The 25,544-nt window shown below is 33.9% G+C and overlaps 2 protein-coding genes across 2 annotated transcripts; one reads left to right on the top strand and one right to left on the bottom strand.

Moving 5' to 3' along the window:
* Positions 1 to 376: 376 nt before the first annotated feature.
* On the bottom strand, positions 377 to 19,945 carry hs2st1a (heparan sulfate 2-O-sulfotransferase 1a). The gene is made up of 7 exons (XM_048163199.1): positions 19,506 to 19,945; positions 4,970 to 5,202; positions 4,587 to 4,672; positions 3,960 to 4,098; positions 2,653 to 2,750; positions 2,410 to 2,567; positions 377 to 2,325 (listed from the first exon to the last, which is right to left on the bottom strand). The coding sequence occupies exons 1-7, from the start codon at positions 19,627 to 19,629 to the stop codon at positions 2,099 to 2,101; spliced, it is 1,065 nt and encodes a 354-aa protein (XP_048019156.1). The 5' UTR covers positions 19,630 to 19,945; the 3' UTR covers positions 377 to 2,098.
* A 759-nt stretch (positions 19,946 to 20,704) lies between these two features.
* selenof (selenoprotein F) lies at positions 20,705 to 24,811 on the top strand. Its single transcript, XM_048164214.1, has 5 exons — positions 20,705 to 20,830; positions 21,823 to 21,990; positions 22,174 to 22,237; positions 22,453 to 22,502; positions 24,106 to 24,811. The coding sequence occupies exons 1-5, from the start codon at positions 20,732 to 20,734 to the stop codon at positions 24,235 to 24,237; spliced, it is 513 nt and encodes a 170-aa protein (XP_048020171.1). The 5' UTR covers positions 20,705 to 20,731; the 3' UTR covers positions 24,238 to 24,811.
* The last annotated feature ends 733 nt before the right edge of the window (positions 24,812 to 25,544 follow it).

Genomic DNA, 25,544 nt, shown 5'->3' on the forward strand with positions numbered 1-25,544 from the left:
TGAGCAGCAAATCAGCATATTAGAATGATTTCTGAAGGATCATGTGACACTGAAGACTGGAGTAATGACGCTGAAAATTCAGCTTTAAATTGTAATCATTTAAATTGATTACTGTTTTCACCATATTTTTGATCAAAAAAAAATTAGAGAAAAATATACGAGACATTAAAAAATAATACCGACGCCAAAACTTTGAACAGTAGTGTAGGTTTAATTTGTGTTTGTGTTGTTAGTAACAAAAAGAAAAAGACAATTAATACAATTTTCTGATAATTAAAGCTACTTCTTAAGGCCCTCCATATATTTTAGCTTTTCCTTTTAGTTTAAAAAGAAACTACTGTGCCATTTTATCAAAATTATGATAAGGGAATAACAGTGAAGAAAAAAAGCTCTTTTTATTATGCCTGACATATCCAAAAATCAATCTGTTTTCAAATCTACCTCAGCACTGTCAGCAGAAAAGAGCAAAGCTCCTGGAGTCTCATTTATTTAAAATGAAAAAACAAAGAATAGAGCAAATACAGGCTCACATGGTGGCACTGTGAAAGAAAGATAGTAAAACTGATAGGTACTCTAGTGATTCATATACAGTACAGATTGGTTTTGATTCTCTAAAAACATTCAAAAGAAACTGTAAAACCCCAAAATATATATATTTTTTGAAGCAGCACATGAAAATAACAAAGACCTACTGTTCTCCTTATATTTTGTCTTGGAGATTTTAGTGGCAAATGTGCAATCCAGCACCCATTTCATGCACAAATGTGTGGTTAATAAAGGTCATGTATATAGAAAAACTGAAATTGTATAATGTACTCAGGAGACAAATTTCCATTTTCAAAAAGACATCAGTTCCACTCTTGTAGTACCATTAACAAGGCAAACAATTTCATATGATGGTTGCCTATTTCCACATGATAATGGCAATCTATACAACTATACCAACATTTCACCTTGTAAAACAATTCCTCACCTTTTTACATGCTGAGATGTCAAGTCATATTTACACTGGCTGTAAAAACAGCTTTGTGTCATAGGAAAAAAAGGCACAGTCTTTCAATGAACTCATTTAAAGTCTAAGATCTCTAAATCATAAAGCAGCAAACTAATGGTATGTTTCCATGAGAGGCTTGACAAGTCTTTGAAATAAAGTATGTTTGAACAATATGTATAAAAAAAAGCATGATAATTCATATATAAAATCAATTTTAAAGAAAAAAAAATGCTGCTTACCAAGAACCAGTAACGGTATAATGATCCACATGCAGATATAGAAATGTTTGCGTTTGTTTTTATCTTAAATTCTTTATCCTCCCACATTTCAATGTTTGGTCCAACTGTAACTGTAATGACCAGTATTTACATACATATTAGATAAAAATATATTTTCTGAAATAGCTGAAAAACTGCAGAAATGAACGGGCAGGCAGAAGGTTCTGATTTAAAAATGGCAAACAGCAATTGTGGATACATTTTAAACAAAAAAAGTCTGGTATATCAAAGACAAGATATATGTTAACAAAGTATACATCCACATCACATCTGTGTATTTCCCAAAAAATTCCATAAACAGCAAAAGTCCAAGAAATAAAGTACTCATTTTACTATACTGAAAAAAATACTATACTTTCTCAGCTTGATAAAGAACTTCAAGAATGTTTAGTAGTCATCTGTACTCTTTTTACACTTTAAATAGGATGTAAAAAGTCCCAAAACAGTATCAATCAGTCAAAAAAATCAAAATCAAAACAATAACCATTAATGTATTAAATAAAAATAAAAGAAAGAAATGTGACAGCACCTGTATAAAACCCATATGGCAGAAAGGCGGTGGTTGTCTTGAATAATGACATGAACAAGATCTCAGTCACTTTTAATGCTCATTTGAGATCATTTAACCCTTCTCTGAAATGATATGTATTGGAGGATAAAGCTCATGACAGCTGATTGCCCCCAAGACTCTTCCCTGTGGCACATACTAGTTTCAGCTGCTCGAAATGTACATATCCAGATGGAGAAGAGTCAGGCAGAATGCACATATCAGTGTAATGTGTCCTCCTCCAGTGTTTCTGACCACAGCATACAGCGTTATGGAGTCTCAGGTAGTCTTTGGGTAGATTTTCTCGTAGAAAAAGTTCTGTGCCAGTAGGTACAGCTCTCCATCTTTTTCTCTCACTGCATGAGCCCGAACGTACTGGAACTGCTCAAGTGCAAACTCATAAAACTCATTCTCCATTTTCCAGATGTCTGACTGCTGCAGTCTGGCTATAGACTCTTTGGTGGGTGGCTTCTTCTCACTCGTTTTCCTTAGGTGTGATTTCTTCCCTTTAGAAGTAGACAAATAGAAGTTGATCCTGTTAGTTTTAATGTGCTTTACGTATTCACTTAAGAACTGACATTGCATCTTACCTGTCCGATAGAGCTCGGTGGCCCCCTTAAAAAAGCGAGGAAGTGCCGCCTCCAACATCATAACAAAGTCTTCCAACTCCTCTGTCACCCCAACTAACATATATTCATTCACCAGGTTGTATTTGGCTTGCTCCAAAGCCCATTTGCTGCCAATGTTCCTGTGAAAAAAATAATTAATAAAATGTTACAAGAGCCCTAAAAGCGGTATACCCGAAATACGTGTAAAGACACTGAACAGCCTACCAGCACTCAGAGTAATGACCACAGAAGAAGGGAATCTGAAGCCACAGTTTCTCTGGAGCACAGTCAGAACCTCCAGCAGCTACACACTCATCAAATGTCTGAAACGCACGCAGATCTTACAGTTTACAAACAGACTTTAAAAGGAATGTTCTGGGTTCAATATTTGATAAGATATATAACTGACAGCAAGCAAAAAAAAAAAAAAATAAAGGCAAAAATTATGGTTACAGTAATGCACATAATATAGTAAATAAATTAATAGGGCCAGCTTTCAAGGTAGTTTAAAAGCACACATCTGAATACAATTTTTGGTCAAAGAAAATATTCTTATCGTCATTTATAAAAATAATTTATAATTTTATAATATTATTTTAAACTTCATTTATAAATCTTATATAATAATTTATAAAGAGATAATACATTTTATATAATAAATATAACATTTTATTTTAAAATATTATTTATTCATAATATTTAGTAGTAACAATATTTATTAACAATATTATTATTATTTTAGAATATTCTTTACTAACACCTCATAACCTGTCTAAAATACCATAATTTATAATAAAAAATATTTATATTAATAATATTTAAATTGTATTTAAAAATCGTATATATTATATAATATATAAATAACATATTTTATATAATAAATATAAAATTATTTTTTAAATGTAATGGTAATAAAATAAATTTATTAATAAAGTTTATTAATAATATTCAAAAATAATATTAATAACATATTAATATGACTATTTTATAATATTTTTTACTAACACCATAACTTTTTTTGTGAAGTTAAACTTCAGTACCTTATAGTCATGAAAATCAGAATAATTCATATTTAATAGTAACAATATTTGTTAATATATTAACAATATTATTATTATTATTTTATAATATTCTTTACTAACACCTTATAACCTGTCCAAAATACCATCATTTATAATAAACATTACTTATATTAATAATATTTAAATTGTATTTAAAAATCATATATAATAAATAATATATAAATAACATTTTATATAATACATATAAAATTATATTTTAAATTTAATAATAATAATTTGAATTTCATAATAAATGGTAATATGAAATAATAATAATAATAATAATAATAAATAGTAATATTAATAATATTACTATTATTTTATAATATTTTTTACTAACACCATAACTTGTTTTGTGAAGTTAAACTTCAGTACCTTATAGTCGTGACATTCAGAATAATAAAAAAAAAAATGGAATAATAAAAGTAAACAAAACAACTTTAACTCCCAAACCAAAGACACCGGACTCACCTTTTTGTCTCCTTGCTTTCTGCGTCGTAGGCCGGGTCTGTAGTCATCACCAAAGCGTAAGAAATAGTAGTAAGACACCAGACGCTCAATGGGATCCCGGATAACATTTATGTAAACAGGCTTTTTCTTCACTCCAAATCTGATAAAGAGATGGGAAAGGAACTGTCAAGCTCTGTATTTCATGCATCATTCCTTGTAAATACAATGTGTTATTACAGTAGGATTAACAGATGCTTTTGGGATTAAGGCATGATTAAATATTTACTTTATGCAAGTAGGTGCAATTTCATAAGATTTGTAAAATAGAGCAAGACCCAGAAAACTGGAAACTACCAATATGATTGTTTTGTTCAAAATCAGCTGCTAGAAGCTTGCTGCAATTCTTTGCAAAGCCACCAGGAGTCAGCAGCATCAACATTTTTTTTTTTTTTTGGGTTGTTGGGAATGTAAAAAAACTTCCATTCAATCACAATGCCTTTGCAGAATGTTGGCAAATCACTCCTCAGTGATGCTGGCACCAAATGCAATACCTGAAACAATTCTAAAGAGCATTTTTCATGCAAATACATTGGCCGCAACAGACTGAGGGAGTTTGCACAGGGAATGACAAGAGCGCATAATACACACTTGGTGAAATCCAGGAAGGAAACATGTCCATGGTAGAATGCGGGCTTCATCTCCTTCCATAATGTCACATTCTTTACAAAGCGTACCTGAAACATCAATAAATAAATAAATAAATCAATCAAAGAAAAAAGAAGTCAACCTTCTTAGAGATTCATGATAGAAATGTACCCATTTTAAGTCCTCTCAAGCCTCAGGATACCATAAAGGCACCATACCATAACATCTGCTGTATTGCTCTATTAAGGAAATGCTTTGTGTCATTTAGAATCTGTGTGGAGCATTTCAGTAAACATTTGGATCCTTCCAGCATTATAATCTGTTGTTTGGATGGCTGCAAGTGGGAGGCACCAACAGTGAACATGCACAAATGATACAAAACTGACCTGATCCTGAAGGGACATGACAGGATTGTTTTTGGTGGTATTGATGTGCAGCACATGGTAGTTGTTCTTGTTGCACAGGTCATAGGCGATGTTGGTGAAGGAGGTACTGGCTGTTTTGGGCACTCGGTTGTAGATGACCACCAAATCGTCCTCCTCCACCAGGGCCTCCTTCGCCCCCTCTTGAATGTGCCGTTGCTCAATCTCTCGTACCTCATGTCTGGCAATGGCTCGTTCTGCAAAGGAGGGGGAGAGATGTTCAAACTAATGTCCAAGACGAAAAGATCATTTTTGCATAATTCATTTCAATAACTTTCCAACAAAATACTGCAAATAATCCTGCAATACATCAGATTCATACAGGAACACTCCAAGTACTGTATGTTGAGGGAACAGAATTGCATAGATGAATAATTATATCCTAAAGGAAAATGTGTCTTTTATTATATTTCTACATATTATAAAATATTATAATATTACATATAATCAACAAGGAATTAACATTCGATAATAATAATAATATTTTTATGTATTTATGTTTTCTTATTTTTTTTTCTTAATTTCCCCTCCTTGTACATACAAAAATCTCACTGGATCATTACAATTCATGGCAAAAGGAATGTCTGGAAATGTAAACTGGCATTTCCTACTGACACACTATAGCAAATTTTTTTTTTGTGTGTGTGTGAAAATAGAAAATACTAACGTGCGTAAGACGTATTTTATATATATATATATATATATATATATATATATATATATATATATATATATATATATATATATATATATATATATATATATAAATATATATAGATATAGATAAAATATATGGCTGATTGGCTGATGCCACGGCATAAAAAAGAACCAATCAGCGCTCGGTTAGAGTTTCATGACTGAACATGCATGTATATATATATATATATATATATATATATATATATATATATATATATATATATATATATATATATATATATAGAGAAGAGATAATAAACCACTGTTCAATAAAAAAGTATATATATATATATATATATATATATATATACTTTTTTTATTGAACAGTGGTTTATTATCTCTTTTTAAATAAATTCAATTATAATGAACATTTTCTTAAGGATAAAAAAAAATAAAAAATCTATCTCAGATAATGCTGTAAACTATATACAGGAAATAATTTCTTGCACATTACTATACTATTAAAGGTTACAATTAACAACAGAGCCCAAACTATTAAATTCAGTTGCTATTTATTTTTAGATAATAATCAACACTCAAATAATAATAATAATAAAAAAAAGTAAACTGCACATAAGGCAGGTTTTGCATTAACTTCTAAATCTAACTGTAAAAAGTCATTTTTGAAATATAATCATGTACACAGTTACTGTCATAACTTGTTTTCATGACAAATTTATTTAAACATTAAATAATTAAGTAAATATAATGAATATATAAGATATAGTGCACATATTTAGTGAAATGCTCCCCTAAAGAGTTAATTTTCTCTAGTGAACTAACATGCTGTGGACACTAAATGACTCGCCTGAGGTAAATGTAATGGTATGCGAGATATAGTTCTCAAGCAGTTTTATTGGTGTCTTTTTTCGCGGTTGAAACACTGGTTGAGAGATTACACGCATATCTAAATCTGTTCTTCTATGCTTTCTCCTGTTGTGGTGGTTAGCAAACAGCATTGCATTACCGCGCGCCCCCTTCTGGATTGGAGTGTGGATCGCCTGTGACTGACTATTCAGCGTCTAACTGCATGAACTGAACCGTGACATCCGTATCATACGGTTCAGGATGAATAAATGTACGGTTACACCCCTAATATACAGGTCAAAATGTCTGGTAGTCCACTGTATGAAGTGATGTTTGGGTATAATATATATGTATATGTATATTTATTATATATATATACAGCTCTGGAAAAAATTAAGAGACCACTTAACATTGATTTCTGAACTTGGAGTGGTCTCTTAATTTTTTCCAGAGCTGTATATATATATATATATATATATATATATATATATATATATAGAGGTTGAAACAGAAAAGGTCTTGAGATGGAAAGTTGACAGTGTACACGATGTGGTGACAGTAGTGTGTGAATGTGAGCTGGAGTCCGGGCAGCTGCTACTGTGAGGTGATGATGTCAAGCCAACCACAGCACATTCCCGCTCAGCTCCCACTGCTCTCCAGTCAAAGCACCTAGTCTCTAGCCATCACATGTGGACAACTGCTATCATCCATGACAACAACTGTTGCTATGCCACATTATGATGTCAGACTCTCCCACGACAACAGAGAATATCTTGTCACTCTTGCAAAAAGCATTTTAATATTTTAAAATTCTGAGGAGAAAAAAAAAAAAAACACTCCTGAAAACAAAGACTAAACCTAGAGAATTAGAAATGTGCCTCTGACCTTGTACTTGTTTTTGTGTGTGATGAGCTGTAATGGAAAATGTCTGACTCTGAGGTAATAGAGGAGTCAGAGTTCAAGCATTTATGGGTAGACGTGCATGTGGCAGACTGTTTCACCATCTCATTACTGGTGCAATACCCAGCCTAATGCAATAATATAATTGCAAGTTAATGAGAAAAACACCCTGAACCATTGCCTATTTCCTACTTGATGGACACACAACTGCTGCTTTATGCTGAGTGAAAGAGCTCATTTAAAAACAGACAGGCGGCAAGAGAGCCCTCAGGCTGACTGTGTGTAACTGATGCTATTGATGACTGCAGATATTCACTTCTATTGGCCTTTACACACTGCATTCTCTGATAAGCGCCTAATTCACAAGTACAATGACTTATCTAATGTTACTTTTTTTCTTGTACCCTGAAAACATTACTTAAAATGATTTTTTGCAGTTGCTATAGTGTTTTTCAAGTGTTTTTTCACATCTGCATATTCCATAAGAATAGTAGTAAGTATGAAACAAAAAAAGTCTAGTCATAAGCATTTATTAAAATGTTGGCCTATGACACTTATTTTTTGGTCCAGATCTATTATGTTATTCAAAAACACATGCGAGAAAAAAGTAATTCATACATACAATCTCTTGAATGCAACTCTACTAAGATTGGTATGCTTTTAAATTCAAAATTATAGATATTTGAAATTTTATGGTATTTGTAACATACATTTAAAAACTTAGAATCTGATTTTTTTTTTTTTTTGTCATTGACCCAATTATACATTTACAGGCAATAAAAAGATATAAAACATAATTCATGATGTGAAATGACAGTGCAAAAAATGTTAAATGGTAAAGGTTATTGTTTTGTTCCAGTAAAGGCCAAAAATAATAAGATGAGCGAATGAAATTTAATATCTACAAGTGTCAAGCTGCTCAGGAGGAGATGGGGATTTATTGCAGTCAGCTGCCAAGCCTGACGCGTTATACTCTGACTGATGTCTTTTCAATGATTCAAATCAGATTACAGTCTTTCCTTAGATAGAACAAATAAATCCAGTCAGATTTGCCTCTGAGAGACTCTACAAAAATGGAGGTCACTGTGGGGTCATTTTTATGTTCAAGCTTGAAGAAAGTGACATTATCAGGCCACAACAACATTTACAGCCTTGGTAGAGTGACAAGGCTTGACTGAGAGAAATGGAGTAGTGTAGTGTCTTATGGTGCTTTCACAGTTGGTTCGATTGCCCGGTCCAAACCAGAGTTCGATTGCTCCCCTTTCCCCCGCTGGATTGTGTTTACCAGGGTTCCTACACATTTTCCATTTCAAAATTCCATACTTTTCCATACTCAAATTTCCAGACCTCCTTCCAGACTATTTCTGCCATTGGTAAGCCTCGGTCTCCTTTCTTATGTTTTCTCTGCTTCATGATTGTAGTCCGGGTCCTACAGTCTTTTAGTGATTTTTAAATTAGTGTTTGACTGATGAAATAAAGTTTTGTTTTTAATATTCACGTCTAGGCCCTTCTCTTCTTAAAACCACGTAACTGTGTGACTTTTGTTGGGGATTAATCTACAAGTACTAATATATTGCCTGTTTAACAGGGTGGCGTAGTGACTTAGTTAGTTAAAGGTGCCCTAGAACTTCTTTTTAAAAGATGTAATATAAGTCTAAGGTGTCCCCTGAATGTGTCTGTGAAGTTTCAGCTCAAAATACCCCATAGATTTTTTTTAATTCATTTTTTTAACTGCCTATTTTGGGGCATCATTAACTATGCACCGATATATAGGTTGCGGCCACTTTAATTCTCGTGCTCCCCCTCCCCCGGAGCTCGTGCTTGCCTTGAACAGCATAAACACAGTTCACACAGCTAATATAACCCTCAAAATGGATCTTTACAAGATGTTCGTCATGCATGCTGCTTGCATACATCGGATCATGTAAGTATAGTATTTATTTGGAGGTTTACATTTCATTCTGAATGAGTTTGAGGCTATGCTGTGTGGCTAAAGCTAACATTACACACTGATGGAGAGATTTATAAAGAATGAAGTTGTGTTTATGCATTATACAGACTGCAAGTGTTTAAAAATGAAAATAGCGACGGCTCTCTTGTCTCCGTGAATACAGTAATAAATTATGGTAACTTTAACCACATTTAACAGTACATTAGCAACATGCTAACGAAACATTTAGAAAGACAATTTACAAATATCACTAAAAATATCATGTTATCATGGATCATGTCAGTTATTATTGCTCCATCTGCCATTTTTCGCTATTGTTCTTGCTTGCTTACCTAGTCTGATGATTACTGCTGTACAGCTGTGCACATCCAGACGTTCTGCCCTTGTCTAATGGCTTGATCATGGGCTGGCATATGCAAATATTGGGGGCGTACACCCCGACTGTTACGTAACAGTCGGTGTTATGTTGAGATTCGCCTGTTCTTCGGAGGTCTTTTAAACAAATGAGATTTATATAAGAAGGAGGAAACAATGGAGTTTGAAACTCACTGTATGTCTTTTCCATGTACTGAACTCTTGTTATTCAACTATGCCAATATAAATTCATTATTTAATTCTAGGGAACCTTTAAATATTTAATTTGTCTATTAATTCAAAACTTTTACTTTATAGACATCCTTCTGTGATTTATCCATTCTGGTCAGTGTTTGCTCTGTTGTCGGTATTGATTGTTGGTATCGAAGCATTTCTATAGAGTAGCCTACGAGTACGAGTAGCCTACACAAGTGCAATATGACAGTTTCCCTAATATTTTAGAAATTCATAACTTTATAAACATATCTGCAAAGTGAAGAGAGGTGAAAAAGGTGACGTGTAGAAACTAAAGAGTTTCAGGGGGGTTTGGGGGCATCCTCCCCCATGTAAACGAAGCATTCTGGTGCACTCTGACAAGAACATAAATGGAAAAACAACAACATTTGCTTCAAGTAAAAAATAAAAAAAATAAATTGGCACTAGATTGAAGCATTGATTAAATTGAGCATAAATTGAGCATTGACAAATTTCACAATTGAATGCAATTTTGATTCAGAAGCTTGTGATTTGATTAGCTTTGATTCAGTATTGATTCATTTGGGGGCTATCAGGTACAGTACATGACAAATTTCCTCAAAAAAAAATCTCTCTCAACTAATGCTGTAAACTATACAGGGAATCACAGCTGGTACATCATAATAATATTAGGTTAAAATTGATTTGTAAGCTACTTACATATAGGCTAAAATACACATAAGGTAAGTTTTTATAATAACGTTATAATACATTTTTAATGATAATTATTTTTCTACTCTTTTTTTATGTAGGCCTAAACATTTAAATGGTGGCTGCCATAAAACGGATTTACACATTCAATATCGAAGCACATGTTAAGTACAAATATGATGAATATGCAATAGCCTATAGTGCATACATTTAGCAAAATGCTCTTCTCGAAGTTCATTTTTGTAGCTAAATAATGAGTTTTTGGACACTGAATGGCTTTTCTGAGGTAGGCTAAATGTGACATTTTTACAAGCTGTTTTATTGACACCTTTCTGCGGTTGAAACACTGATTGATTGATTGCATGTGACATGATACAGATTTCGGTAAGCTGTACTGTATCTTTCATCATACCTTTGGATGTTCAATCATGTTTATTTGTGTTGTAAATAGTAAAGTGGAAGAGATGGTTGGTTCACGAGCGCTACAGCGATCTATCACGCCACAGAGCACCAAGAAAGATGATGTATTAGGTCTGAAAATGCGCTCTGATGCCGGAAGTGATCTCTCGCGCGTATACGTCAATGAGTGCGAAAGATCACTTCCGGTGTCAGAATGCATTCAGACCTCACACAACGGATACTCAAGGCAGTTGGACATACACTGTGTGCAGAATTATTAGGCAAGTTGATTTTTGATCATATTTTTTTTCCAAGCACATTTTATCAATTCCAATCCACATCAATCTTAATAACTACTATTAATATTGTTTTTAATCATTTATAAGTGATACATAATTGTTCATGAAGGCTGGAAATGAAAAACGCCTTATATTCAGGTGTGCAGAATTATTAGGCAGGTTTTCTTTTACAGGCAAAATGAGCCAAAAAAGAGATCTAACTCAGACTGAAAAGTCAAAAATGATTAAATACTCATGAGAAGGATGCAATACTAATGCAATACTAGAAATTGCAAAGTTAAAGCATGACCAAGGGACAGCAAAACTCTCATTGGGTCAGCGGGGTCATACAAAAACAGGTGGAGAAGAAAAGAATCATGTTAACTGCAAAATAATTAAGAATTAAGGTGAAGAATTAAGTGTGAAACCATCAGGAGCCCTTTAGTCTCCAGCGCCACCATTTTCCAGAACTGCAACTACCTGGAGTCTCCAGAAGTGTGAGGTGTCAGGATCTCAGAGACTTAGGTTAGCTAAAGAATCCTAAAAAATGACCCGCTCTTAATAAGAATCACAAGCTGAAGTGTTATAAAATACATTAAGACTAGTTTTTATAGGCCTTATAGACAGACAGATTGAGAGTGACTCCTGTAGGACCAGCACCACATCCTCTTGTACCAATGTTTGAAGAATTCATCTTCCAAAATCTGGCAGTAAGTTTTAGAAGATCATTTTTAGTCCATCTCTGCAAGACAGACATTTCAGGATAAGAGATGGACTAAAAGTGAACTCCAACACCTTACTGCCAGATTCTGGAAGATGAATTCTTCAAACATTAGTACAAGAGGATGTGGTGCTGGTCCTACAGGAGTCACTCTCAATCTGTCTGTCTATAAGGCCTATAAAAACTAGTCTTAATGTATTTTATAACATTTCAGCTTGTGATTCTTATTAAGAGCGGGTCATTTTTTAGGATTCTTTAGCTAACCTAAGTCTCTGAGATCCTGACACCTCGCACTTCTGGAAACTCCAGGTAGTTGCAGTTCTGGAAAATGGTGGCGCTGGAGACTAAAGGGCTCCTGATGGTTTCACACTTAATTCTTCACCTTAATTCTTAATTCTTTTGCAGTTAACATGTGTCCTTTCTCTTCCACCTGTTTTTGTATGACCCCGCTGACCCAATGAGCGTTTTGCTGTCCCTTGGTCATGCTTTAACTTTGCAATTTCTAGTATTGCATTAGTATTGCGTCCTTCTCATGAGTATTTAATCATGTTTGACTTTTCAGTCTGAGTTAGATCTCTTTTTTGGCTCATTTTGCCTGTAAAAGAAAACCTGCCTAATAATTCTGCACACCTGAATATAAGGCGTTTTTCATTTCCAGCCTTCATGAACAATTATGTATCACTTATAAATGATTAAAAACAATATTAATAGTAGTTATTAAGATTGATGTGGATTGGAATTGGTAAAATGTACTTGGAAAAAAAATATGATCAGAAAATCAACTTGCCTAATAATTCTGCACACAGTGTAGTGGTGTTTTAGAGGTAAAAAATTATATAAATACTGTTCAGTTTCTCGCACAAACCGATCGTTTCGTGTCTTAGGAAATCAATGTGTCGTCACGAGCCACAGGGTTTAATTTGGATTTGTCTGTGCATGTTTTGTTTTTTTTATTCTTATAGATGGAGTTCCCATTGACATTCATTATACGGCGGACAGACAGCAACGGTTGGAGTTAAAAATCATCATTTGTGTTCTACTGAAGAAACAAAGTCACCTACATCTTGGATGCCCTGGGGGTAAGCAGATAAACATCACATTTTCATTTTTGGGTGAACTATCCCTTTAAGGTTGAACTATTGCAGTCACGTGGACTATTTTAACAATGTCTTTTCTACCTTTCTGGGCCTTGACAGTGGTAATTAACTTGCTGTCCATCAAAAATATCTTAAATTTGTGTTATGAAGATAAACGGATTAAAAGAGCAGTTTCATGTCTATCCTTGTTCAACTGGTCAGGTTGATATGGCATTTAGAATGTAATTAGTAATAAGTTATGCAATGCTTTTTAGAGAGAGTAATAAGTACAGTAATCTAATTACACTGCTGAAGATGTTATTAGTAGCTAGTAATTAATTACTTCTTTAGAGTAACTTACCCAACACTGCAGGGTGCGCACCAAAAGTGCTAGTGTGAAAGCACCCTTAGTAAAAAAGAAAAACAAGTATGTCCTGTGTACAGAGGCCATAAAAATCAACTAAGAAATGCAGCCAGCTGTACGCCTTTGGTATTCAAAGGGGCTTTGAAGCAGGGATGCAACTAACGATTATTTTGAAAATCGATTAGTTGGCCGATTATTTTTTCGATTAATTGGATAAAAATCCTTATTTTATTTTATTTTTATGACAAAAAACACATTATTGCACATCCTGCCCAATGTACTTCAAACAAATGTGCCAACTGAATGCTATGAAAACATACAGTGCTAAATTTATTAGACTACCTGTCATAATAAAGAGAGAACACAAATATTTTATGAATCTATCAAAACTTGTTTAAAACTAAAAATGTTATTACCTACTACTAGGCAAATAACAAACTGAAACAACTAAATAGTCATTATTCACACATAATATCCAAAACAAAACAAAAACTATAGTCTGTTGTTATTGACTGTAATTGGGCATCTGAAAAAAGGGAATGTTTCTTGAGCAGCAAATCAGCATATTAGAATGATTTCTGAAGAATCATGTGACACTGAAGACTGGAGTAATGATGCTGAAAATTCAGCTTTGCCATCACAGGAATAAATTACTTTGTGAAATATATTCAAATAGAAAACAGTTATTTTAAACTGTAATAATATTTCACAATATTACTGTTTTTTACTGTATTTTTAATTAAATAAATGTAGCCTTGGTGAGCAGACGAATCTTCTTTTAAAAACATTAAAAATCTTAGTGGTTCCAAACTTTTGGACTGTACTGTATATATATATATATATATTTTTACCATCACAGGAATAAAGTACATTTTAACATATATTCAAAGAGAATATATGTTTTTTTGTTTTTTTATAATTGTAATAATATTTTACATTATTCCTCTTTTTACTTAACTTTTGATCAAATACAGAAACTCTATCAGCATATAAGACTTTTTTTTAAAACATCTTACCAACCCCCAACTTTTGAACAGCAATGTATATGATGACTTTATATATAAATATTTATTAATATGATGAATAAATGAAGGATTATTATAAACACATATACTTATTAAATTTTACATATATTTATATTACATATAAAGACTAAAGTTTGTTTAGTTGGTAACACTTTACAATACGGTTCATTAGTTAACTACATTAGTTAACATGAACTAATAATAAACTGCACTTATATAGCATTTATTAATCTTTGTTAATGTCAATATTTACTAATATTATTAAAATCTTGTTAACATTACTTAATGCACTATGAACTAACATGAACAACTGTATTTTCATTGACTAACATTAACGAAGACTATAAATACAGTAACAAATGTATTGCTCGTGGTTAGTTCATGTTAGTTAATACATGAACTAATGTTTAACTACTGAACCTTATTGCAAAGTGTTACCATTTAGTTTATATGTCATCTGCTGGCTCTGAAACCTTTTCGACAATTAACAGTGCTTTCAAAGTCTTTAAGCTTCATAAACACATGGCTATTTTGGGATCTAAAAATGTACAATAGTCAATGCGTTGGTGCCAAGCCATAACACATGGGCTTATGTTCTTTCAAAGCCTCATCAGGGCTAAAAACAGTACCAATTTGAAGTGTGTTTAAAGGGAATCCCAGAACTTCCATTAGCAAATGGAGACGAACTACTATCAGGTTAGATATCAAATAACTTTTCCGATTCTGATGAACCGTGAAAGTGCATGTCAGCTGCCATCATTAGAGCAAATGGGAAAATAATAAATCAACATTTCAAACTGATGCGACACATGAAAAATAGTCAGAAAACACTCCTGAAATATTGAGTCACAATTAATAAAACAGTTTTCACTAGATATGTACTAAAGAAGACCCCATTTGTTCACAGAGAAGATGTGCAACAGGATGACAGTTTCAAAAACATCATCAATTTATGCAGTTCTAAGACTGACAGCTCTCTCCAGGTCTAACCAGATGGAAAACCTTCCTCTCACCTTTCTGCCTGTTAACATGTCTCTCATATTCCTCTGCAGTTGTGCAACTATTCATAGAGCAAAAACCTGTTAGCTGATGTAACTCAGCGTGGATGGTGGGAACCTATACAACAGCTTGCCAATTTTTAGTGGAAAGAACGTTGCTTATTCAAACAAACAAAGCATTATAATAACTTGAGTATGGCACAGATATACCTCTGTGAAGGTATGGTGAAACAGACATGATGCAGAAGTGATATGTTACAGTCAAAACGGAGTAACATTCAGGATAGCCTGTACGGGACATGAAATAGCCCATATCCGATCGCTCTATAGGCATGAGGGTTTGACATGTCTCACTAGTTAGACATGTGGCCTGTGTTTGGAATTACAGCACTCAACCAAAATACAAAAGCCCAGCTGATGCATGTACTTCACAGATGTTTAAAATAACTGATCTTGCTCTTTTCAATTGATTAGTTGTACGTAACAAGCAGAAAACCTTTTAATTTTACAGACAGAATTGCAAAAAGCGTTTTAAGAATACCAGGCTGAAGATATTCTTAACTTCCTTAGATAATTATGTACAACGTCAGATATTTATAAATACATTTATAATACATTTTTTTTTATAAATCTGACAAAAGTCAGTCATCGTTCTTAAGATTCTTATTCCATTTTTCACCTGCTTCACCAGCTCACTCAGCTCTTGTGAGTTATACATAAAAAATAAAAATCAACTAAAATTCATAAGGATTTCTTATTAAGTGCTAAGCTCTACATTTTCTGTGACGCAGCCATGATATGCAAGCTCTGTCGCATACACTACCATTCAAAATTTTGAGGTTGTTAAGAGTTTTTAATGTTTTTGAAATAAGTCTCTTATGCTCACCGAGGCTGCACTTCTTTAAAGAGTAATATTTTTACAATTTCAAATAATTATTCCTGTGATGTCAAAACTGAATTGTCAGCATCATTACTCCAGTCTTCAGTGTCACATGATCCTTTAGAAATAATTCTAATATGTTGTTCTGCTGCTCAAGAAACTTTCTTCTTATTATAAACATTGAAAATAGCTGTGCTCTACATTTTGTAAGTCTTTTGTAACAAATGTTTTTACTGTTAGTTTTGATTAATTTGATTCATCTTTGTTGAATTCATTTCTTTTCTTTTTTTTAAACAAATCTTACTGACACCAAACTGAATTTTTTTAAAGGGGTGGTTCAGTGTTTTTTTTTCTAGGCATGATTGTGTTTTTGGGGCACAGTTTAACATGTCTTAATGGTTCTTTTTTTTTTTTAAAAGACGTATTTTTCATATATTTTACCTTTATTCTACACCTCTGTTTCCATTGTCATTCGAACGGCTCGTTTCACTTCCTGCTTCTATGAAGCCACTCCCTCCGAAATACGCGATGTGCTCAGATTGGTTAGCTGGCCCAGTGTATCCAGAACCATCGTGATTTGCTGAAGCGTCCGGAAACACCATGCCCCTTACCATTTCTTACCGGTTACGTGGGCTTTGTTGGAAATGTAAATAATGGTGATTATATTGCTGTATCAAATTGAGCCCGATTCAGACCCAGATGAACCGCAATCCCGGCTTTTAAAGGACGTTTATGAATGGTATTTCATTTAGTATTTGTGTCAAAGTGTTTAGATATGCTGTCACTGCTGTTTGTTAGCTTTCAATATACAGTTTTATCCTGATTAAAGCTTTACTGTAGCCGAATACATGACTGAGTGGTAGCATTTTTGTAAAGGTAGCGTTTAATTTATAGCATGAACAACTGTTTGCCTATGAACATAGAAGTTTGTTTGCGTTTGTTGGAGAAGTATGCACTATAATACAGCTAACTGGCTAATGAAGCAAAAACGAGTTGGTCTTTGTTTACGTCCTTGATGCAACCAAAAAACAGCAACAGAACTATGCATTTAAAAGACATGTACAAACAATAAAACGTACTTACAGTTTGGGGGCGATAATCAGCAGGTTCTGCTTTTAAAGTGGGAATTGCTTCTTTCAGTAATAGCATTTGTGCATTCAGTAAAAGCCATCCAGCATTAAACTCGTGTAGATTCTGGAAGCTGTCTTCAGCACCGCATCCAGTGTAGAAAATATCACAGATTATTATGGGTTCTATTATTGTCCGGTGTACACAACTTTTTTGCTTCCATATGCCGCGCGACATGGCCTCGCCCACTTTGTTGCATGCTCCCGGGGGCGTGTTTTGCAGGGTCTATGATGTCACCAACCCGGGAACAAGCTCGTTGTAGTCCAAACCGGTCGTTTTTGTAGGCATTAAACTGCCATAACTTTAAAAGACAATATCTCCGTTTGCATTGAACTTTCAGCGCTGTAACTTTGCAGATACTGTTTATGCTCAAGAAGCAACACTACACACTAACTAAAGTTAAAAAAAAGTGAAATCGCATTGAACCACCCCTTTAAGGTAATTCTACTCTTGTTAATAACCAGAAACACCAGAACTAAACAGAACTAAAGTGCTATTAGATTTAATATGCGTTTACGGTGATTTTGCCAATACTGTGAGGTTTACTTACTGCTGTGACAAGATGGTGAAAAAGAAAGCACCATGTAGCCCAATTCATTCATCACTGAAGTATATATCTGGAGGCAAGGGAGGCAGTGCCTCCTCAAAAAAAATATTTCTAAAGGAATTTCTAAAGGAACACGGCCCAACAGCGACACCCGCAGGTGAAGTTACAGCAGGAGTCATGCCTCCCTTTGCTCTCATAGGAAACCATTAGACCCCTAAAGCGTGCAGTGGGTTTTGTGGGGGGGTATTTGAGAATGAATGGGGGAAAGTCACGTGAGAGGAGGCAATGTCTCCATCGCGCTATGATTGGATGTAATTGGTTATGATCGGATATGATTGGTTTGTGTGATAAATCCCGCCTCTTGTTGACGTGCACGTTCCGCGCGTCAGTTTGAATGAAAAAATTTACGTGTGGGAAGACTGGGAAGTGGGAAGTAAGTAAACAGATCACAGTTAGATATCACCGCTTTATGTCACGTCAAAATCAAACTTGAAATGGACTGAAAGCATGATGACTGCGGGGGGTTTTTAGTGCAATCAGCTTGATGAAATTAAAAATACATCTTTGTGTCTGTGACAGACGGTGTTTACGAAGCATGACTGATGATCCAAAATAGCCTAAGTTGACTATTAAAATATTTTGTTTAAATTGTTCCAGCCTTTAGTTATTATTTTGGAATGAATGTAGAAATGATTAAAACACTAACTTGATGAGATTGAGTTGGTTTTTATAAATAGAACATTTATTACAATACATTGTTAATGTAAAATAACAAAATTGTATTTGGTTTCTTTTCTTTCTTTTTTGATGTAATGTAATGTTCATTTAACAAGGAAGATGTGTCAACGTTAAGAGTAATGCACATGAATTTGCATTTGATTCATAAAAAATGTGCCTCCTCATTTCAGAACACCACTGCAGGCCACTGATATATATATATATATATATATATTAAACAAATCTAAATTAAACAGTACTGACATGTTTTATCTGACAGTGTTGACCCATATTGAGTGACTGGCAAACGCACAGTAACCTTAGCAGGAGAATACTGCCAAACATGTTGAATAGATTAATCCAAAATAATGTTGTTTTTATTTTCTTCAGTTGAGTAGCCTGTTTTGTCCCAGTCTTTAGAATCAGTTCTGATGCAGTAGTTCGGTGGTGCAGGTCAAGAGTTACTTGCTTCATACTGACGTAGGAAAATGTCAATTGCACAACTAGAGTCAAAACTGATACTGGATCTTGCTTAAATGAAAATGCAGCTGCTGCCTGAGACAAGACGGACCATGTAGTCCAAACATACACAAGAATGCCCAATACCTCACTAAAAACACTACTGAGGACACAAATCACACTTTTATAAAAATGCTTGATGATAATGTTAACAAACTGGAGCGATACGACAGACTATGCTGATTTTTAGTCTAGGAATGATTTCAAAATACTTCATGGAAAGACTCTTACCCAGCTTCCCCCGTGACTCCTCAAGCTTCTGAATTTGGTTTTCCAAAAAGATCATTGCAATGGCGAAGGCCAACAGAGCCAGGAGCTGAAACTTCGGCGGCATCTTTAACCTTAAAAGCCCCATCAAAAAATCCAGCACAGAGAGGACATACCAACTTTATGACCCAGTTCTACGGATGCAACGAGCAGTTGCTGTTATTTTATGATCCCCATAATCAGTCCTCGAATATAAACACAACAAACTACTCTACAATGGACGCTTAATACCTCAACAAAAACGGTTACGCTTTAAATATTGTATACTTTGTTATATAAATCAGAATAGCTCAGACTAGCCCCGTACTTGAGTAGCAACTGTAGTGTACGTTCAGTTGTTGTTAAATCCTGGGAAGCATAGGCACGTTGTGTCAGTGCGCATGCGCATTCGCCGGGTTTGACGTCAGTCGGTCAGCTGTCGCTCTATGACAGGAGAATCACTTCACTCCTCTACATTCACTGTCAAAACAACACGCCACATTTATTTACCTATATTATATTGGAATATTTACATACCTGACCGTGTATACATGCAGATATTTTTCAATTAAATATTACATATATTTATTGCATACAAATATGCTCACCTATAAAATAAATCCCCAGCATTTCCAATTGGAAAATAAAGTTATATTTCATTAGTTTTATTGAAACTATTTTTTGTCACATTTGTCTTTTGTGGAGAAACTAAATATGCATATAACACACAAAATTACAATATCATGGGCTATATAAAAATAAATTCAGTCCGGTTTGTCCAAAAAATTCTTAAACTATATTGTACTTAAAAAAAAAAAAAAAAAAAAAATCTAATCTATCTTCCTTCATTTTTTGGTCCCAAAAGTTTCATTCTTGTTCATTCAATAGAAATGTAACAATTATTTATTTGTTTATTTATTTATTCCTGTGGCAGTACATGATAAATGTATGAGAAAACTCCTTCAGTTTAGTTTAAAATACTACAGAGCCTATAATTGTTTAATCTTTTGGTTGTCAAATGTTAAAATAGTTTTAGGGGAAACTGAGCCTGTATCCCAACGTGCATACTATCCACCCTATCCGCCCTAAATAGTATTGAATATTAGTAATGTCATATACTATTTAGGATGCAAATTGAGAAGCAGGCTTATATTCTTTCAAATAGTTATTTGGTTATGCTAAGACTTTTATTAATAAGCTCGGTGAAGCGGATGTGTTTGACGCACTTCCTGCTGAACCCAGCGAGAGGAAGAGATACACTCATGGCGGGGGAAGTGTACCTGCTTTGGTTACTGCCGTTATTACAAACGGTAGGTGAATAAAACACATCTGTACACTTTGCTCTTTGAAAGTAGATACTCAACAGTGACAAGGAATCCACATGTCTTTGTAAAATCTGCACTACTTCCGTCCAAGGCAAAGGTTAGCCGGTTCGCTAATGTTAGCTAATGACGTGGCTCAACTGGCTGATGGTGTAAATAATGTACGGGAAATCTTCATTAAATCGCACATTTAATTTCTACCCGTGACATTGACTAACTTTGCACCTACTGTAAAAAAGACAATGTTTTTCTCATGATCTAAAACTATTAACGTTAACTAGTTTACCTCCACCCCAAAAAAAAACAAACAAAAAACGAATAAATTACATAGCATAGTTAATTAGCTTTTAAAATGAACATTATAGTAGCCTAATGTAAAATATGTATTCCTTTATGTTTACACAATTCTTCCCTGTCTTGGGAATTTTCCGAGAGTAGCTGGCATTCGTAAATAGGAAGCAAGATTTGTCTTGTGTGGAGAAAAAAGGGCTTGTTGATATATTTAGCAAGGGTAATATTATGAGGTATAACAAATTAAATTAAATCACGTTTCACAATTCTTAAGCCTTTGGAATTCAAATAAAAAGTCCCAAAAGAATTTTATTCCTTGATTGATTGTGCTTATTCTTCAATACAAACAACAAAGATATCATTTTCATTTATTAATTAATGTATTGTTCATAACAATGAAGCAAGTTCACTAAGTGTAGAGGCGAGATGTGTCAATCACCAGCTATAAACGGTACACTCTTGTTGTTATCGTAGCTGTAGCCAAAGCTTGCAAATTCATGCACCTGTGCTTTACCCTCCATTTGCCTTTTTCTTTGACAATGCATTTGAGGGTCATTCAAATCAAAGTGAACAGCTGAGAATTTCCAACAGGTTTGAGATGTTGACATAAAGGTCAACTGGTGAATTACATCTACTGCTTGTTTTCTGTTTAAAGTGTCTAAATTGTGGTCTCATTCTTCCTGGCTCAGCTGGCGTCTTATGGAGCGGAGCTCTCCTCTGAGGCGTGCAGGGAGCTGGGATTCTCCAGCAATCTCCTGTGTAGCTCCTGTGACCTCCTGGGGCAGTTCAGCCTGAACCAGTTAGACCTTCCATGCAGACAGTGCTGCCAAGAGGAGGCTCAGCTGGAGTCTAGGAAGGTGAGTTCTACTTCTGTGCCAAATCACAAGGTCATTTCCAACTGAACACAGAGTGCTGGAGCTTTAATGAAGGTTTCCGGCTGTTTACCCCCCCCCCCCCCCACACACCACCACCACCACCACAACAACAACATTTTGTTTAAACTCATGTTAATGTGCTTTTGTCATTGATTTCTTTGACAGCTCTACCCAGGAGCCATCCTTGAGGTCTGTGGATGAAAATTGGGGAGGTTCCCTCAAGTCCAAGGTAGATTGATGATTTGGCCTCAAATAGGAGTAACTGCGGTGCTACTTCAAACTCCATATTTCTTGTGTTGATGATTATAAAAAAATGGCACAGCAATGTAGCAAAATAAACCAAGTTTATTTGAAATGCCTCAAAGGATTTTTTTTTTTTGCTTTTTGTTTGCTTTTGCACAATTGTTACAAAGCAGTAATTTTTGTGACCGTATTTCCCTTCAGCTTTTGTCAGGAGTGACAAGCCAAAGATGTTCAGGGGTCTTCAAATCAAGGTAAAGTTTATTTTTTATGCTAAAAATGTTATATATAAACACACATTACTGTTCAAAAGGTTGGGGTCAGTAAGTTTGTTTTTTGAAAGAAGTGAATGCTTTTTTCATCAAATACTCATTACATTGATCAAAAGTGATAGTAAAATAAAAAAAACTCTTTGAAATAAATGCTGTTCTTATGAACTTTCTATTCATCAAAAAATCCTGAAAAAAATGTATCATGGTTTTCACAAAAATATTAAGCAGCTAAACTGTTTTCATTTTCAACATTGAAAATAATGTGTTACTTGAGCAGCAAATCATCATATTAGAATGATTTCTAAAGGATCATGTGACACTGAAGACTGGAGTAATGTATGGCAAGCCGTTTTGTCTTCTCTTCATTCTCAGGATATGAATTCTTGATATCAACAATTCAGTTTTCACTAGTTAAAATGCTAATTCTTGATATCAGGAATTACATTTCTACTAGTAACAATGACAATTGTTGATATCAAGAATTAACATTTCCACTAGTAAAAATGTTAATTCTTGATATCAACAATGATGTCATCACTCGCAGAAATATGTATTCTTGATATCAACATTTGAATTTCCACTAGTAAAAACTAGAATTCTTGATATCTGTAATTGTATTTTCACTAGTTAAATGTCACCATAGGCTGCCATTCAAATTGAATTGTTGATATCAAGAATTAATTTCTTACTAGTTGAAATTCCAATTTCACATATCAGAAATACAATTCTTACTAGTAAAAATCATAATTTTTGATATCAATAATTCAGTTGTCACTAGTTGAAATGTCAGTTCTTGATATCAACAATTGAATTGCTACTAGTAACAATGTTCATTTTTTATATCAATAATTTGATTGTCACTAGTGACAATGTTAGTTTCTGATATCATGAATGTGATTGTTACTCGTAAGAAAGCCATTTTAGATATCTGAAATTATATTGATATCAGAAATACATTTTCAGATATCAAAAATGAAAATTTTTACTAGTAGCAATTCAATTGTTGATATCAAGAACTGACATTTCAACCAGTGACAATTGAATTCTTGATATCAAAAGTTCACATTTTACTAGTAGCAATGTAATTATTGATATCAAAAATTCTAGTTTTTACTAGTGGAAATTGAATTGTTGATATCAAGAAGTAACATTGTTACTAGTGGAAATGTAATTCCTGATATCAAGAACTGAATTGTTGATATCAAGAATTCATATCCTGAGATGTGAATAAAAGTCAAAACGGCTTGCCATAGTAATGATGCTGAAAATTCAGCTTTGCCATCACACGAATAAATTACATTTTTAAAATGTATTTAAAAAGAAATTAGTTATTTTAATGTATAATAATATTTCACAATATTATTGTTTGCTGTATTTTTGAACAAGTAAATGCAGCCTTGTTGAACATAAGAGATTTCTTTCAAAAACAATTAACATTTTTCAGGCACCAAACTTTTGGACGGTAGTGTATGTGTGTATTATTTCGTTCAAAAATAATAATATTTGTCAGAAAAAAAGAATATTGCTGTTATATTTGGCTTAAACACTGGTTAATTCTAAATGCCTTTTTTTGCATTTCTTCCAGTATGTGAGAGGCTCAGACCCTGTACTAAAGCTGCTGGACGATAATGGGAACATTGCTGAAGAGCTCAGCATCCTCAAATGGAACACAGACAGCGTTGAAGAATTTCTTAGTGAGAAGTTAGAGCGAATTTAAAGTCACCATTTCATATTTAAAAGTCAGATTTTCACATTTTGCTTTTTTTGTTATAAATCTCAAACTGAATCAAAGGACCACTATTCATATTTGTGCTCAATAATGGAAGTTAAAAACATAAATTTAGGTTGTTTTTTTTTTTTTTTTAAAGTAAAAGCGGCAGCGTCTGGTTTGAGTTTAAGTGATCAGAGCATACTGTACTTATTTTGAGATGATGTTTCTGCTACATTTTGTCTTTGAATTGTTGATGTGCTGAGGGCTTTTATACATCTTGTGTCTGAGTGAAAAGATTGAAGCGCTTTGAATGTGCTGGTTTGGTAAAGCTTGTCTGACTCCTCTTAGCTCATGCTTTTGTAGATTTGCACATTAGTGAAGGCTTGACAGTAAACCAGTCCCTGGAATGTGAGGCCTGAAGACCCTGTGTAACTCTCTCAGCATGCTGTTAAGGTGGAAATCTACAAGATCTACCCCAGTATGAGAACGTGGAATCTGTTCATTAAATGTTTGTTGAAAAAATGGAATTTAAACTCAATTTCATTAGTGCACACACAAATAAACCTGTTTTTCATATTAATGTTTTTGTTTGACTTTTTGTGAATTAAGTGATATGGCTGTTCATGACAAACAGCTAGATTTAACATTTAAATTACTTTGTTGTTTTCATTTCAGGGCATTTTGAGGAGGTGTTTAAGAGTTCTAATGTGCACTGATAAGTGCCAAAATGTTAATTGGTATAATTCTTTGTCAAACCTTTCACACAGAGTGTTCTTGCTTCCAATATACAGACATTTTGAGCAGTAATATTTATCCTGTGATGTATATATTTTCACCACTAGATGTCAGCAGACATTTTGATTGAATTCACTTGTTGGACAAGTTTTGGATGAGATTCTAACCCCTGGTTTCACAGACATTCATGATTTAACTGTTTTAAAGGATTAGTCCACTTTTAAATACACTTTTCCTGATAAATTTACTCACCCCCATGTCATCCAAGATGTTCATGTCTTTCTTTCGTCAGTCGAAAAGAAATGAAGGTTTTTGAGGGAAACATTCCAGGATTATTCTCCTTACAGTGGATTTCAATGGCTACCAACAGGTTGAAGGTCAGAATTACAGTTTCAGTGCAGCTTCAAGGGCTTAAACGATACCAGATGAGAAATAAGGGTCTTATCTAGCGAATCGATCGGTCATTTTCGAAAAAAATACAACCGTTTATGCTTTATAAACAAAATATCGCCTTGAACGTACTTTCCGCTTCCGCATTCTTCATAACGATTACGCTGAATGTCCTTCCCTATTCTACT

This window comes from Megalobrama amblycephala, linkage group LG17 (assembly GCF_018812025.1).
Source record: "Megalobrama amblycephala isolate DHTTF-2021 linkage group LG17, ASM1881202v1, whole genome shotgun sequence".
In the NCBI taxonomy this organism is placed as follows: domain Eukaryota; kingdom Metazoa; phylum Chordata; class Actinopteri; order Cypriniformes; family Xenocyprididae; genus Megalobrama; species Megalobrama amblycephala.

Coding starts and splice junctions, on each gene's coding strand:
- hs2st1a (XM_048163199.1), bottom strand. CDS start 19,629: ATGGGGCTTTTAAGGTTAAAGATGCCGCCGAAGTTTCAGCTCCTGGCT. Junction 2,751..3,959: donor GAAAGCAAGGAGACAAAAAG/GTGAGTCCGGTG, acceptor CGTGCGTTTCAG/ACATTTGATGAGTGTGTAGC. Junction 2,326..2,409: donor CACCGAGCTCTATCGGACAG/GTAAGATGCAAT, acceptor CTACTTCTAAAG/GGAAGAAATCACACCTAAGG.